This window comes from Astatotilapia calliptera, chromosome 5 (genome assembly GCF_964374335.1).
Source record: "Astatotilapia calliptera chromosome 5, fAstCal68.1, whole genome shotgun sequence".
Classification (NCBI taxonomy): Eukaryota; Metazoa; Chordata; class Actinopteri; order Cichliformes; family Cichlidae; genus Astatotilapia; species Astatotilapia calliptera.
In genome coordinates, this window is record NC_137426.1 from 37,783,565 (window position 1) to 37,800,879 (window position 17,315).

Genomic DNA, 17,315 nt, shown 5'->3' on the forward strand with positions numbered 1-17,315 from the left:
GTGCTCTCGACGTCAGCAGTATGTTTTGCCAAGGTTCATTGCCAAGTCGTTCGATCCACCGTTAAAGAAGAAATGCAGCCCTCACCATCATCATCCAACCACACTTCCATTCTCTCCTGTGGTACGGACTGGAGCAGTTGTCATTTTCACACCACAGCAGGAGCAGCCACAGCAGAATTTCTCCAAGCCACCTTCAGCTCAGTTAGCTGATCAGCAGCCACCTTTAGCTCAGTGTCCAGTGTTTGCTGCTCAGCAGCCGCCTGTAGCTCAGTGTCAAGTGTTTCCTGCTCAGCAACCGCATGTAGCTCAGTGTCCAGTGTCCCCTGCTCAGCATCCACCTGTAGCCCTGTCACCTACTCCACCGCTTTCATCTCAAATTCAGTCACCCGTAGTTCAGTCTTCACCCCGGCTACCCATAGCTCAGGCTCTACCACAATCAGACCTTCTCCAAACATTGTTACAGTCCATAGCCCAGTCAGTAGCGCAGTAAGTGGAGGAATCCTTAGCTTTGTCATCTGCTAAGTCAGTCACTCATCTTCACCCTCAGTCAGGGGTCCCTATTGCCTCTGGTCCTGCTTCTGCTCCAGCTGGAGGGCCTGAGGAGCCAGTCCAGCCTAAGGTTTCGTCTGCTGGGGGTTCGTGAGAACCCAGCCAGCCTCATGTTTCGTCAGCTGGGGGTTTGGGAGAACCCAGCCAGCCTCGAGTTTCGTCTGCTGGGGGGTTTGGGAGAACCCAGCCAGCCTCGAGTTTCGTCTGCTGGGGGTTCGGGAGAACCCAGCAAGCCTCAAGTTTCGTCTGCTGGGGGCCCGAGCCGCCCGTCCAGCCTCCTGCCACGTCTGCTGGAGGGCCCGAGCCGCCCGTCCAGCTTCCAGTCACGTCTGCTGGAGGGTCCGAGGAGCCTGCCCAGCACATCCTCACATCTGCTGACGGTCCGGGGAAGTCTGTTCAGCCGTCATCTGCTGAATCATCCCCCCCGACTTCTACATCATCACCATTCGCATCACCGCCTGCTAGGGCTGCTCGATTATGGCAAAAATGATAATCACGATTATTTTCACTGAAATTGAGATCACGATTATTTGACGATATTTATTTAACCCTTTAAGACCTACTATAGAACCAAGTCCACCAGAGCTTATATAATTTTTTTACATGTTGTAGTGCCATTTGTGGGAGCATTTCAAGTTGCTATACAACTGTTATAGCCCATATTTTAATAATATGTATGCATTAAGTCCATAGTAACTACATTAATTGCAAAAAAGTGCAATAAACTACAAAAAAATTGAAAATCGTTTTTGTTTTTTTACATATATTTCTACTTGGAGAAATTTAAGAGGTTTATCCCTCAAAACTTTAAATACAAAAAAGTTGCAAAAAATAGTTTACAACAACAGGAAATTTATTTTGAGTGTCTTCATAGTTTTATTTTGGAGATACACCAATTTTTTTATACTGCAGGAAAAACAAAAAAACAATCCTATGATGCAAATTTGCAAAGAAAACAGCAGGTGCATCAAAATAAACTATTTCCAGCAGTGCAATTCGAGTTCTAAGCATCCCAGAAACTATTCAGAAAAGTCAAACATGACCAGTATAGGTTTTTAAGGCCTACAAATAAAAAACTACATTTCCGCGAAAATGACGTCACTTCCGGTTTCGGCCAGGAAATGGCGGTCATGCGATAGTTCGCGCTGACTTCTGTTTCACTGTGGGAAGTATTATAAACAGCTGATCGGATCGGCAATGCGTGTTTCTGGAATATTATGTTTTTGTTCCTGCAAGCGCTTTTTATGCAATTTTTGCAAAGCTTTATGTGGAAGGAAACCGTGACTGAGGACAAGCTGATGGCATAAGATGTAAGTACAACTCCTCCAGTTTCATATGCAAAACAAATTATTGCGCTAGCTTACGCGGTTCAGGTTCTACAGGGATTTAAAAATAGTTACACAAAATGGAGTGTGCAGCTCTGACCGTCTTTAAAGGGTTAACAATAACAACGTATTGAATAATGACTTTAAAAAATAATATAAAATAGTGTGCAACACCACTGAAGTTTTTTTACCTCTCTTTTCAACCAACAGCAGTCACTCTCCTCTTCAAATAACTTCTGCTTAGCTTTCTGAGCTTCCCTCGGGTCCTCTTAATCAGCGGTCTCCACCCTTTTTTGCGCCACGGACAATATTTTATGCCCGACAATATTTTCACGGACTGGCCTTTAAGGTGTCGCGGATAAATGAGGGAGGGGCTAATAATCGGCTCAGTCATTTTTAATGATCGTTGAAAGCCCAGATCGTAATCGTGATTAAAATTCGATTAATTGAGCAGCCCTACCGCCTGCAGCGTCGCTGCCGTCAGGTTCCGCGGCCGTCCCGCTGCCGTCAGGTTCCGCAGCCGTCCCGCTGTCTTCATCCACGCCTGGTCCAGCCTCCGTGACTTCATCCACGCCTGGTCCTGCCTCCGTGTCTTCATCCACGCCTGGTCCTGCCTCCGTGTCTTCATCCACGCCTGGTCCTGCCTCGCCTGGTCCTGCGGTTGCCACGCCACCGTCAGAGCCAGCTCGACCCGTTCCGCCTCGCCTCTGCCGGCCTCTAAGGTGGCGTCATGGCCTTCGGGGACGGCCTCCGGAAAGGGTTTGTCGCCGCCGCCATCGCGGCCGACCTCCGGACCTGCTCAGTGGCCGCCACTGCCTTCCAAGTGGTCGGCCTCCAGAACTGTTTGCCCGTCGCGGCCGGCATCGCGGCCGACCTCCAGACCTGCTCAGTGGCCGCCACTGCCTTCCAAGTGGTCGGCCTCCAGAATTGTTTGCCCGTCGCCACCGTTGCCGTGTGCACGCTCTGCCCCTGGAGCTGTTTGCCCGTCACCGCCGTTGCCGTGTGCACGCTCGGCCCCCTGATCTGTCTTGGCTCTTGTGTTGTCGGCCTCCGGGTCGACCCCCAGACTTTACTGTGGCCTCATGACTAGTCTTGTTTTGTGTTGTCCTGTTTTTGGTTTAATCCGGACTCTTGTGCTCCTTGTTTTTTTTGTTTTGGACCCTCCTTCCTGGACCCCCTCTGCCCGCCCTGGTCTGGTGCTCGGGTTTGTTGTGCTTTTTTGTTTAGGGCTGTCGGGAGCCAACCCTTAGAACATGAGAACGCCATGTTTCATAGTCAGCTTCACTGTAAGTTCTGGGCATCTTGCCAGATAAAGCTCTGAGTCTTAATATAGAGTGAGCATGTGATGCCTTTTCAACACTCTTGACAACATGCTCGACTACTATTTTCTGAACCTCTGGTGGGCCGAGGTCAGTTGGACTCAATATTTGAGGTGTCAAGTTTGGTCTTATGGGGCGTTGGAATGTGCCCTGAATGAGTTCAGGAGGGTGAGCCAGTTCAGTTAAAACTGAAGGTGAGATTCCAAGTTGTGTGGATCCTACCACAGGGCAAGTCTGATCAGCAGTGTCATTTTCAGGGTTTATTTCAGCTGTCTCAGCAGCTTTAATGGTCTTCCCTATTGTGGACATGGCCTCCCGCAACACTTCCTCGAAATCCTTCCCAGTTAACTTGGCTAAACCTTTCAGGTTGCTAATATAAGCTTCAGTAACACTGCCCCCTACGGTCTTGGTATAGACGTCAGTTAAGGCTCGAATGCGGTAACTGACATTTGGATTCTCAGTGGACTGTAAGAGGTAAGGCAGCTTAGGTGCTAATATTTCAACAGCTGCACTGGACTCAAACTCTACAATCTGACTTTTGTGGAATGCAGAAGAGTCATCATCGACAGCGAGTACTCTACGAATAGTACCATGTTGCTCTAGAAACTCAGATACCTCTTTGTCTATCTCTCTATCTGCAACACCGCTAAAAATTATGGCATTTGGTACTTTAATGGCATACTTGTTGTCAAAATCCATTTTCACAGTATGCGAGTTGTCTGATCAAAGGGCAAAAAGGATTCCAATGTTGTCACACAACACTCTAGGCTCCTGGCTGGCTCGCCACTTTTTATTCTATGTAAATGGCCTGTATTTATATAGCGCTTTACTAGTCCCTAAGGATCCCAAAGCGCTTTACATATCCAGTCATCCACCCATTCACACACACATTCACACACTGGTGATGGCAAGCTACATTGTAGCCACAGCCACCCTGGGGTGCACTGACAGAGGCGAGGCTGCCGGACACTGGCACCACCGGGCCCTCTGACCACCACCAGTAGGCAACGGGTGAAGTGTCTTGCCCAAGGACACAACGACCAGGACTGTCCAAGCCGGAGCTCGAACCGGCAACCTTCCGATTACAAGGCGAACTCCCAACTCTTGAGCCACGATCGCCCCTATGTAGCACTGGTGGTGCAATACTAGTGGGCATGTAAGACCTGTTAGTGCTACTTCTAGCCTTTTTTGCATGTAGTACAGGCAGTATAGTTACCTTTAACCGCAGTATGAGGACAGAGGGGAAATATGGGCCAGATCGGAGAGGTTCTAGATTCGTAGGAGCCAAGGGTGTCTGACAACAGAGGACTTCTACACAGTAGGTGTAAAAAAACAAACAAAATTGCATTTATTAACAGTTATCAACTTTTAGCAGGTTGTGCACATTTAACAAAAGTAGAGTGCGCTTCGTGGAAACAAAATTGAATAAAATAAACCCCATGTCGCAGGTTGCCATTGGGGATCCACACGCAGGACTCCTGATTTGCAAGTTAACAATAAAAGTTTATTTACAGTTTCTTCACCGAGTGTATTTACAGGCTGGGGTAGTGGTATATACTGTACAAGACGTGAGGGGGCAGGGCTCCAGGGATCCGGGGAAAAGGGGAATCACACACACGCTCCACTCCGACCTCTCTCTCTACTAGTGACCAGTTGCTCCTTCCACACACCGCTCGAGGAAACACAGGGATGGGTCCGGGAAATCTAGGTACAAAGATACACACGTTAATATCTAGCACGCAGGCACGAGAAACCTGACAAGAGTTTAACAACGATCCACCGCTGAACAGCAGACCTCTTACCTCTTAAGAACCAGCTGGTCTTGATGAGGTCCAGGTGTTTCCAATGCAGGGAGGCGTGGGCCGAGAGCGTGAACCCACCATGAGTTCCACCCCAGCAAAACAGGAGAGAGAGAGAGAAACAAAGAGAGAGAAAGAGAGACCGAGAGATAGGAGCATAATTATCAGCCCCTTGCTGATCCCCCAGGCCGTGACACCCCACAAATAGTCGACCCAAGGATATATTGTCTTTTGTGTCCTTTTTTAAAAGTCAGTTGCAGTCTCTCAATGTTCAGTAGTCACTCAGTGTGTTTGTAACCAGTCGGGTTACAATCTACCAGTTCATCCGGCTCTTTGGGCTGGGCTCGCCATCCAGTACTGGAAAAGGGATCCTCGATTCTTCTCAGGTCCTCAAAACCAATCCAATCGAAGTAAGCAAAGAAAAAAAACCTGACCATGTAAAGCAACAAATGCTACACGGGGCTTCACAGTGCTCACGTTGGCTCACGGCCTTCGGAACACACTATCACTCTCATTATTTTCAGCGAAGAAGGACTTTTACTTTCCAGTTAGCTTCTTCACCGCACGGGTAATGGATCTTTCACCGTCTCTGTCTCTGGCGTATCTGACTGGTACACGAAGGCACACACAGGTGTCCAAGCAGCGCACACAGGTTGGGGGAAGGTCAGACCAGCCAATGAGTGGTTGCTCAGTGGATCTAACAAACACACTCTAAAGGACAAAGTCCTGCCTCTATACCATTTATCCACATATTAGTTAAACTTATGTTTACATGCTTTTTATTAGTATTTATTATATTTAATAAATATAGACATGTGCGGAATCCACAGAAACCTCAGAATCTCAGCTAAAATGTCATATAAACCATTTCTACAACTACCAAACACACCGAAAACAAGCTGTGATTAAACGAGCAGTTATGTAAATGCACAGAAGTCCGCTAAACAAACAAAACCCAACCAGAAATTCTTCAGACTTCATGTAACCGGCTAAAGATAGGCTGGTTAGCTTCCAGGGCTATCACTGACTCCACACACCAAGTTTCACCACGATCAGACCAAAATTCACTGAATGAGCTGCAAAAGAAGACCACAAAAACAAACAGCAGCGCAAATGCGCTAGGACAGAAATTGGCTTACCGTCCCGAGTTCCTCCATTATTTTTGCCGGTAGCCGGTAGCCACGTGATTACCAGTAGTTACCATGCCTACCTAGCCACATCAGAGCTGTTTTCCGTCAACAACCTCCATTTTAGACCCACCTACGTGACTGGACAGATGCCACATGCAGTAAATTTGGTAAAAACGTGGGTTTTGGCATTACAACGTCTGATTGGTTGAAGTGACGTGAACGTGACATCATTACTATGAATCTATTGGCTCAAACGATTAAAAAGAGGTGTCAATCATGCAAATTGACCAAAAGACAAAGTTACAGGCCCTCGGAGTTTAAAGGGCCAGAGACCAATTAAACGCTTCATGCGCACTGCAGAAAAGGGCCATTACAATGTAAATGTGTGGTTAATTCTTCAAAAATCTATTTTTAAAAAAAGCATTTTTAGGCCTGTTAATAAAATGTATTATTAATCTGCTCTTTAATACCTAAAAAAATCAACTGGCATGGTGTCCAATTGTGTGCCAAAATTGGACATTTTTGTACGTCTGGATATTCATGTATTGACAGGGCTGTAATTTTTCACTGTTTCACTTTAGAAACATAAATCTTTGCACAGATGATGTTTATATGTTGGTTACTGAATTTCTGGAACCAAATGTGATCTGAGGCATATTTTTAAAAGGGTTATCTGCTAAAATAAAAAAAAAAATAAAAAGAATTAGGCGAGGATAAAATCTACTTACTTTTTCTGTGTTCCAGTCTCAGTAACTTTGACACAGTAATATCTGCTTCAATATTTACACCTCTGATGAAATTTCCCAAGTGTTAGCTTTATTTTGATACCAAGATTGTAAGGACAGAGTTTGTAATTGCAGAGAAATAATCAATAAAATTTGGGCATTACATTTTCGAGCAGGAAGCTCAGAAACCCCCCTGGGGCTTAAGAGGTTAAGATAATATTGTTTCTCTTTCTATCTTAAACACACCTAAACGCACTCACATTACGGTCCAACATCCATTTCGATATTCTGCTTTTAAGTGAGGTATTTTTGCATCATGCAATAAATATTTGTATTTTCTGTATCACTATGAGCTTTGTCTGTTTCCTTTCTCTGTTGTGAAGATAACTGAGACTTGAGATCCGGCTGACCTTTCACTTTCATTTGTGAATGCTTTGTAAGGCAAACCTTGTTGTGTGACCTCAATTAATTTGAGATCACACAAAGTACTAAAGCTAACAGCTAATAAAATAAGTACACACTCAACCAACTAGTTTCATATATGCATACATTTTCATCTAAGTTCTTCTTTCATCAGTTGCTAAATGATACCGTGAACTATGAACAGCTGTTTAATAACTTTTTTGTAGATGACATAAAATTTCATAAAAATGCTATTATTAAACATGTATGAGCGTATTACGCCATTAATTATCCATGTTTATAAATTACATACCAGCGAGTTAACTATTCATTAATGCTTTACTAAAGCTTTTAAGTGTATAGTCATTATAAAGTGTCACCATGAGGAGTAAATCATGTACCTTCCAAAATACACTTTGTCATTTTTACTGTTTTTCTAAGCAAAGACAATTTTTATTTGATGTCTTTTTCTCCTTTTTCCGGGTTATTTACAGAAGCCAGGGATGGATGTAGCTGACAGTTATGTGACATTTGTCCGTCATTCCCAGGACATGCTGCGGGAGAAGGTCAATGAGGAGGTGTATGTAGAGCGAATATTTGATGTAAGTAAGCTACAGCATTGCCTCTTTTCTCCAAATCAAAGAGTAACACCAAAGTTTCATTTACTTCATTTGCGCTTAATGTGCAGCTGTCAGGTAAATATTTAGTTTCACATCATTGCAAGTGAAAAGAGAACAGTAAATGTTCGCAAGTATTAAGGTTTGCTTGTTTTTTTTTAAAGGGTTTTTTTTAAAATTAATGTATAGTTGGAGGTGAGTTAAACAAACCAAACACACAGCACTTTAAGCTACTGCAGTTCTTACATTCAGTGTAACAGAGATTCCAAATAACAAACGTAGGCAACGAGATTGGCTGTTTGTTATTTGTTACTGCTGGACAAGAACAAATGCTAACAACTGCAAGCAGATAACTCCAGGAGGATCCAAGGCCTGCACAAAAGTGTACAAAAAAAAGTTCGCTCTTTCTGCATGTGATATACACAATGAGTGAGTTGATATATTTACAAAAAGTGCCATGTAAAGATCATGTAACAGGCACAAAGCCTGACATGACTAAGGCCTCTTCGCAAGAAGTACACAGAGTTATTATAGAGATTTGGAGGCCAAGGATAGAACAGGAATGCTGCTGGAACCCAAAATGTCCAGATGTTGGGAGGAAAACATACAGCAGCTGATATTTCAATATGAAGCTCACAAACTCAGCAATGCGCAGAGGGACATTCAGAGACTGTAAGAAAGTGGAAAGGTCACAGTGTCTTATTAAAACAGTACACAGGTTTTTTTTTAATAAAAAGACAAAAAAAAAATAAGCAAACAAGCAAAACTGGCAGTTACTAATGTTTTGTAAACTCTGAATAGTACACAGAGCTCAGGGCTTTTGTTAACAGGTGATACAAATTCCCATAGTCAACACTCTACTCCATAGCTTAGAGTGCATTGACGTATATTTCAATTACTGCCTCACAGGAGAGGAGAGAAGCCAAATGCAAGACATTGACATTGACACCCAGGTTTGTGAATGTGATAACTCAGGGATGAGGCAATGTAGGAGTTTGAAATTGATACCTCAGTGCATCTATTAAAAATCTCGGAAGGTCTCATTGACCTCAACCGTAAGGTCAAAGGTCAATGAGATTCATGAGAGCCAAAGTTTTCTGAAAATCTTGTGAATGCGCTAATTTGAGAATGAGGGGAAGTAGATTTTTGAATTGATGCCATAGGTGTTTCTATGGCAAGCCGAGGGGTAGCACTGGCAGCGGACAGTACTAGTTTAAAAACCTCTGGTTAACTTTCATGCATTACAGTTAAATTAAAGTGCATTAAGACAAACCTTAAAAATTTACAGTAGTGTTCAAGAGTCTTGAGCCATCTAACCTCTATTTGTATTTTGATAGAAAAATGAAATATAGGTACAGTGATTTACTGAAATGTTCAAACATACGTGGAAATACAGTTTATAAAACACTGTAAAGGCAGAGTTTGTATTCTGTTTGAAAGTCGATCTTTGGTATGACCAAGTTTACTCTTCAACACCATCTGAACTCTGTCCAAGCCCACTTGTAATTTCTGTAACTACTCCTCAAGAAAGGTTCTTCATGCTTCGTGAAGGACATTTCAAAGTTGCTCTTAGATGTTGGCTGCCCTCTGTTATGTTTGTTTGTCATCAAGATGATCACACACGGCTTCAGTAATGATTTGGTCCAAGCTCTTAGGAGGTGAATCTATGACAGATAATGTTCCATTATGTGTTTTTCTATCCAGGTATGCTTTCACTGCATTGATATTTTGATTGGGGTCATTGTTATTCTGAAAAATGAAGTTGCTGCTATCCATCCATTCTCTTCCACTTATTCAATTCAAGGTTGCTGAGGAGCTCAAGCCTATCCCAACTACCATAAACAGGCCATAATATTAGACAGGTCACCAGGCTGTCCCAGGGCTAACATAGAGAAAGAGACAACTTTGTCCTGTCTCCCTCCCCTCACCCAAACTGGTCAATGAGCTTTGTAAGGTTTCTTCCTGTTAAAAGGGAGTTTTTCCTTCCCACTATCGCCAAAGTGCTTGTTCATAGAGGGTCATCTGATTGCTGGAGTAATTCTGTATTCTTTTGGGGTATTTACCTTACAATATAAAGCACCTTTATAGGGACTGTTGTTGTGATTTGGCGCTATATATATAAAATTGAATTGAATTGTTAACCCCTTCAGACTTGTTGCTGATTTCAAGTCCAGTTCTTGTGTAGTCTGGCATGCTTCAGCCTTTTCTGATGATTCTGTTCCTTAAGATTGGCTTCTGGACAGCCGTCCTTCCAATGAGACCAAATCTAATGAGAAACAGGACATGGATTAACTGATGGGTCATTTGCATCACTGTGTGAGGTCTGGATTTTTTTCTGTATTTCCCCATTGTTAATGTGCTCTAAATAGTTTTTCACAGCTGTCAATTCTTCTTTTGCTCTCAACTTATTTAACTGCTGGGATGTTTCACTCGTGTTTGAAGCTTTCTGAAAAATGTGGCTAATCACAGTTAGATTTGAAGAGCTTTTCCCCTTAATAAACTTCTTTGTTTAGTGTCACAATTTGTTTGATGATTTGAAAACTATCCCAAAAAGTTTCATAGCACTTTAGGTGTCATATTTGATTACTTTTCTTGGCAGAGTTTAATTTAATGGCCTGGCTTCCTTTCTTATTAAACATACACTTCCAGTCACTGTGACCAAATAGTTCAGTCTTTGTTCCATTAGACCACAATAGAAAAGATTTCCATCTGGGCAACTACAAATTTCTGTTGAGTTTAAATGTATTGCGATACTGCGATATCTGCTTCTAATAAAACATATATTTACACATATTCTTAAACTCTCTAAATATAGTAGTCAGGTGTTATATATATTAGTCAATAAAGAAAAAACAGGTTTTCTCAGTGTTCATAGTTTTACTGTATGAGATAATAACACCAGGAAAAAGGGAAAAACATTCATTTGGTGAGTAAAAGAGACATACGGCTGCTTTCCAAGTCAAAGTTTTTTATAAAACACAAAGAGAAAGAAGTAACATGTATTTACAAGAATGTACAGTGAAAAATATAATATAAAAACAAACATGCATCGCCTTCAAAAATTCGAAGATACTTCAAATAAATTGTCGTTTGAATAAAAAAAAAGGATAAAAGGTAAATGGGTGCAAATAACTTTGTTGTTTGCAAAACTGGTGCATATGATTTCAAAATTGACAATTTATATTTGCATTTAAAGTTATATATAACTTTTTCTACTCAGATTTTATGTTTTTTGTCTGATTTTAGATCAATTGCGTTAATACAGTAGTCAAAATTAAAATATAACTGTAAATTCAGACACGTGAGGTTGTGCTGAAAAGAATGAGACCAAGCAAGGCAAAGTAAACAGTTTTTAAAGGTAAACTGTGGAGGAAACATCAAAAGTAGTTAAAAAATGGCCATTATACCCTAGACCCCAGAGGGTTAAACATTTTTTTAAAGTAACGCAATAGTTACTTTTCAAGTAATTAATTACTTTTAGAATCTTGTAACTCAGTTACTAACTGAGTTACTTTTTTGAAGAAGTAACTAGTAGCTATAATTAATTACTTTTTCAAAGTAACTTGCCCAACACTGGTCATAAATTGTATAGGTACACTGCACAGTCACTCGCCTAACCTACTGATAGAATTTCATTTAAAAACAAACTTTTGGGTTTTGTCTATGTCACAAATATTTCAATCCAGTGGAATATAACTTTATTTATATAAGTGTCATATCACAATAATAATTGTCTCTAGGTGCTTTGTATTGTGAAGGAAAGACCGTGCATTAATAGAGAAAAATTTACATCCTGTTAGAAAAATTAAGGAGGACCGACGTAAAAAAAAGTTAAGTCGAGAGAGATGCTGAGATTTTTCACTTTATCCAACTTCATCAAACAAAAAGATTTTTATACTCTTGTTTGTCAGAGGTAGAAAATGTTAAAAGGAACTATTCCTGTGAACACAATTCCTCTGTGTGAAGATGACGAAGCTACCAAAAGGCTGCCGCTGTACACTGTGCCCGGCCAAAGCACCGCCCAATTATAGTTTGGAACCACAGATAATGAAGTAACAGGATGATGTTTGATACATGTGCACAGTTAAAGACTTACACACTGTCCTTTCCATCTTTCCATCAATTGTTTGACTGTCTACATTATTACAGTTCACTTGATAATTACTAATAACTTCACTTAATGACTTGTTGCAGTCCTGAATTTGAGATATGAACATATCCTGCGCCTAACCATTTGTGAAATGGCCACGGGCCAGGAGTGCAGTCTTTTGTTGTGGGGTCATGTGGATCTGTTTTATTGGTTGCTGACAGTTTAGTTAAATACTGATCCTGGTTCCTTGATATGTTTTTTGCTTACAAACCTTACATGCCTGCTTACAAACAAAGGCTAAAGCAGCAACCACCAATCAGGAGTGAGGTCGCTCGCTGGACGGACCAATCAGTGGCCGCGCTGCAGGACGCACTGGATGACGCAGACATGTTTCGGCGCAGCTCTGATGACATCAACATGTTTACGGAAGCGGTTGAGGGATTTATCGGGAAACTAGCGGACGACACAGCAGAAGGAACTATCATCCGAACGTTTCCCAACCAGAAGCCGTGGGTGGATAAAAACATCCGCGACGCTCTGAGATCACGCACCGCTGCCTACAATGAAGGGCTCGTCTCCGGTAATATGGACCTATACAAGGCTGCGTCCTACAACGTGCGCAGCGCGGTCAGAAAGGCAAAGTGGAGATAAGGGGAAAACTAGAGTCACAGCTCATAGTGCGACTCTAGGAGCCTGTGGAAAGGACTGCGGACTATAACGGACTATAAACGACCAGCTTCTTCAATGATGAATGCCGACACTTCACTGGCTGATGAGCTGAACACGTTTTATGCTCGCTGCGACGCCACAGCAATTAAAACAACAAACGGCTGCGCGCGCTCGGAGTGCACCAGTGAAGAAAATGCATTCATCATCACAGAGCATGCCGTGAGGAACACCTTCAGGAGGGTGAACACCAGGAAGACAGCAGGACCAGATGCAATCCCTGGCCGGGTCCTTAGAGCCTGCGCTGATCAACTAGCACCGGTGTTCACAGAGATCTTCAACCTCTCCCTGGCCCAAGCTGTGGTTCCCACGTGCTTCAAACAGTCCATTATTGTTCCTGTTCCAAAGAAACAACAGCCCGCTTGCCACAATGACTACCGTCCAGTAGCACTGACTTCAATTGTGATGAAGTGTTTTGAAAGGCTGATGAGAGATCACATCACTTCTTCACTTCCTGCTACCATCGACTCACTTCAGTTTGCTTACCGGACTAATCGTTCCACAGACGATGCCATATCTCACCTGCTCCACACATCCCTGAGTCACCTGGACACTGGCAGAGGGAATTATGTTAGGATGCTGTTCGTGGACTACAGTTCAGCATTCAACACAATAATTCCCTCTAAGCACCAAGTTGAAGGATCTAGGACTCAGCTCATCACTGTGTCAGTGGATCCTCAACTTCATCACAGACAGACCCCAATCAGTGAGGGTGGGAAAACAAGTCTCCCCCTCCATCTCACTCAGCACTGGAGTGCCTCAGGGCTGTGTTTGAAGCCCCCTGCTGTACTCACTGTACACTTATGATTGTGTAGCCACATCCGACACCACCTCCATTCTCAAGTTTTCTGACGACACTGCTGTTGTGGGCCTGATCTCCGACAACATCGAGACGGCCTACCTGGAGGAGATTAGGAACCTGGAGACCTGGTGCCAGGAGAATAACCTCCTCCTAAACATCAGCAAGACTAAGGAGCTGATCGTGGACTTTACTACAAAGCAGGCGAGGAATTATGAGCCCCTGGTCATCAGTAACACACCAGTGGAGAGAGTGGACAGTTTCCGATACCTGGGTGTCCACATCACTCAGGACCTGTCATAGTCCTGTCACATCAACTCCCTGGTTAAGAAAGCCCGTCAGCGTCTCTTCTTCCTCAGAAGACTTAGAGACTTCCATCTGCCACTGAAGGTGCTCAAGAACTTCTACTCCTGCACCATCGAGAGCGTCCTGACGGCAAACATCTGCACCTGGTTTGGGAACAGCACCAAGCAGGACAGACGAGATCTGCAAAGGGTGGTGCGCTCGGCAGAACGCATCATTCAATCAGAGCTCCCTGACCTGCTGTCCATCTACACCAAGCGTTTATTTATTTTTTTAACAGCGCATTGTGTTCTGCGTCCTGATTGGCTGTAGACTGTAGATTGTCAGTCAATCTCGTGCCGTGTCTCCTGTACAGTACAGGATGTGTTGAGCTTGTCAAATTTACATAAATTGCTAGCAGTGTGACTCTGAAGTGCTGTACTATATGTTTGTACGTTTTCTCCCTAACAAACAACAATGTCGACGAATCATTTTGCACCGTCAAAGGCAACCGCGTGTGCCTTTGGTTTCATTCTATAATACTGGGCTTATTTTTCTATAAAGGTTTGAACTTTGAGAGTTTAAACAAGAGAGAAAAATGTGAAAATGTCTGAGAAAAGTGTATAAAGTGTGTAGTGACGGGTTTTACAGCCTTTAAACATCTATAATAATTGTAAAAAATAAAGTTGGCTACTTCACGGGTTTCACCTATCACCTTTCACACGACGGACCACTGTATATGCTAACTAACAACAGATACAGATATCGAATACATATAGAAAATAAGAAATATATGATATTATGAGCTGACGAAATATAACTGGGACATGATGTGCAAAATGCTTTCACTGAATCCAGTGTGCAAAGTTTTTATAGCCAGAGTAAATAAGTGTGTTATTGCAACATGTTAACTGAGCAGTGATCTGAGGGGCCGTTGTTGTAGTCTGACAGCCCAGGGAAAGAAACTATTCTTATGCCGTGAGGTGTTGGTTCTGATGGACCGCAGCCAGGGGGAGGTGTCACAAACAGTTTGTGTCCAGTGTGAGGGGTCCCCAGCAATATTCCTTGCCTGCCTCAGTGTCCTGCAGTTGTACAGGTCTTGTAGGGAAGGCAGATTGTAGCCAATCACCTTCTTAGACACACTGCAGTCTGTGTACCAGATGGTAATGGAGGAGGTGAGGATTGATTAATTGATGGAGGAGTAAAACTGCACCATCATTGACTTTGACAGGTTGTATTTTTTCAGCTGGTGCAGGAAGGACATTCTCTGCTATGCCTTGTTTATGAGAGAGCTGATGTTAAGCTCCCACTTTAGGTCCTGGGAGGTGCTGATTCCATGAAGAAGAAGGCCTTCACTGTCTCCACTGGGCAGGCATACAGGAAGATGGGATCTGGGGAGGCTGGTTTCAACCTGAAGTCCACTATCATCTCTCTGTTATGGCAGCATTGAGCTCCAGATTGCTGGCACTGCATCAGGTCACAAGACTGTCAGTCTCGCTCCTATAGGCCGACTCATCTCCACCTGCACCTGTGGTGTCATCTGCAAGCTTCAGTTTGACGGACTGGTGTCTGGAGGTGCGGCTTTTAAGTGTACATGGAGAAATGCGGAGGAGAAAGTACACAGCCTTTCTGATTCCATTATCAATATCACTTATAGGTGAACTGGAAGCTAATAGAGCTGTTTAAGAACATGACTAAGGGATGGATCCACTCGAAAAGGAAAGTTTAAAACCTAATCTTAAAAGTAGAGAGTGTCTGTTTCCATAATCTAAACTGAGAGCACAAGGGCCTGAAAATTCTCCTTGCTGGGTTATCTCTAAACTGGATCACAGAACAAGAATCTTAGTCAAGCATGCCCATTTCTTTATTGTGTCCTGATATGTACAGTTGGCCCTACCTGCCTGTAGCATTGTGTTAAATCAAAGCCTTTAGGTTTATTCCTTCTTCTGTGATCTCTCTGTCTGTATGTCCTCACACAGGCTGACAGAAAGATGTCTGGCGCTAGATGTTTGCTGTTTGTTTCTACAGCTTGATCTGTTACTTTGCCATGCATCCTGTTCTCCTCCACAAGAGCATTTCTAATGGAATTTGTCTCAGGCAGTCTCCTCTGTTGTCAGTCTGTATCAGTTCTCCCTGCAGCATTACAAGGGCCAGTGAAGGTGTCTGTAGCTGCTGCCTACAGCTCTGTTGTGCTTTTCTTGTCACTCAGTCTTTAAAAAAATCAACAACAAAACCCCCCAAAACAAAGCCCTGTTTTCTCTCTGTTAGCTTTGTGCAATAATGCAGTGCATACGCCACACTTAGAAAGGTTCCTTGTGTCAAATAAATAAATAAATGGAAAATCACTGGCACGTTCTTCAAAAGGTGGTTGGTTCCAAAATTTAAGCCGCTGACATTAATTGTTGTAAAACTGTTGTAGGAAATTTGCTACTATTTTGAAACATGAGCCACCATCAGCCAGAGTTACAGTCCACCACATCAAAGGGCCTGCTGTGTGTGCACGTGAGTGCTGGGGTAGGGGTTGTCATCTTGAATTAACATGGATGGATTCTCTTTAGTCTTTACTTTGTTATGCAACCCCAATTCGGTTGAACAGATTCAAGTACAGACTGTACGTCTAAAAATAAATATTTTCTGGAGTTCCACAGAATTATATCCTTGGGCCTATATTTTCCACATATACACTGGGCCACCTACACATGAGACCAAGGGTCAGCAACCTTGGGCACGCGTGCCCCAGCTGGCACGCGAAGAGTTAACTGATGGCACAAGCATAGCTGGACGGGCCGATGATTTTTTTCAGCACCACGGAAAAACACGGATACATCCGTAGAATTCACAATGTGTTTTCGGGACTTTCAGGTGTTTAGACCAATGTTTTCTTTTCTGATCAAACCAGAAAGGTTTGTCAGCTGGATTTGTCTCGCATTAACTGGCTCGAAACAGAGGACATCGAAATGCAGCTGATTGAACTGAAAAGCTCGACTCTGTGGGGTCAAAGTTTGCAGAACTACAGACGCAGCTGGAATCCACAGCTGTGCGTGTTCATGGAGCTGCATGTTCACCTGCTGGACGTCACTACCTGACAGGTTTAACTGTCTTCAGAACATTGCAGAGGCCTTATTGACAGTGTTTGGCTCCACACATCTGTGTGAGCAGGTTTTCTCTCACATGAGTCCTCAGGTCTGAATGCTGGACACTGGGAGACCTGTGTCTCTGAGTGGGAGACCAGAGATCACATTAACATGTGTGTCTCTGTATCAACAAACATGTCATATTGGCCCAGTTTATTTTTTTTATCATTGTTGTGAGGAGACCATAAATAGCATTTGTATTTTCTGTTGTACAGTTCATTTGCTGTTATGGATAAAAAGTCTTTTTTTTGTTTCCAAACAGCTGATAAGTATTCGCTGACAGCTGCCAACATCTGCGAACAAATATAATCCTATAAAGTTGTTCTATATAGTGTGTAACTGTTAATATAGAGCGTTATTACATTTATTGCTAATGCAGTCATATGGCACATTGGCTTCTGAGGAAATTTTAGATGCA

At 43.0% G+C, this 17,315-nt stretch overlaps 1 protein-coding gene across 3 annotated transcripts in view; it reads left to right on the forward strand.

Annotated features, from left to right (window-relative positions):
- LOC113023063 (calcium-dependent secretion activator 1) overlaps positions 1-17,315 on the forward strand; it is a 359,245-nt gene that overhangs the window by 312,765 nt on the left and 29,165 nt on the right. For 2 of the 3 annotated variants that reach the window (XM_080301446.1, XM_026169137.2), the window contains exon 25: positions 7,744-7,851. In XM_080301446.1, the coding sequence (XP_080157572.1) occupies positions 7,744-7,851 (108 nt within the window). Of the gene's footprint in view, positions 1-7,743; positions 7,852-15,078; positions 17,252-17,315 lie in introns of those variants that run through there. The other variant, XM_080301445.1, reaches the window with a different exon arrangement.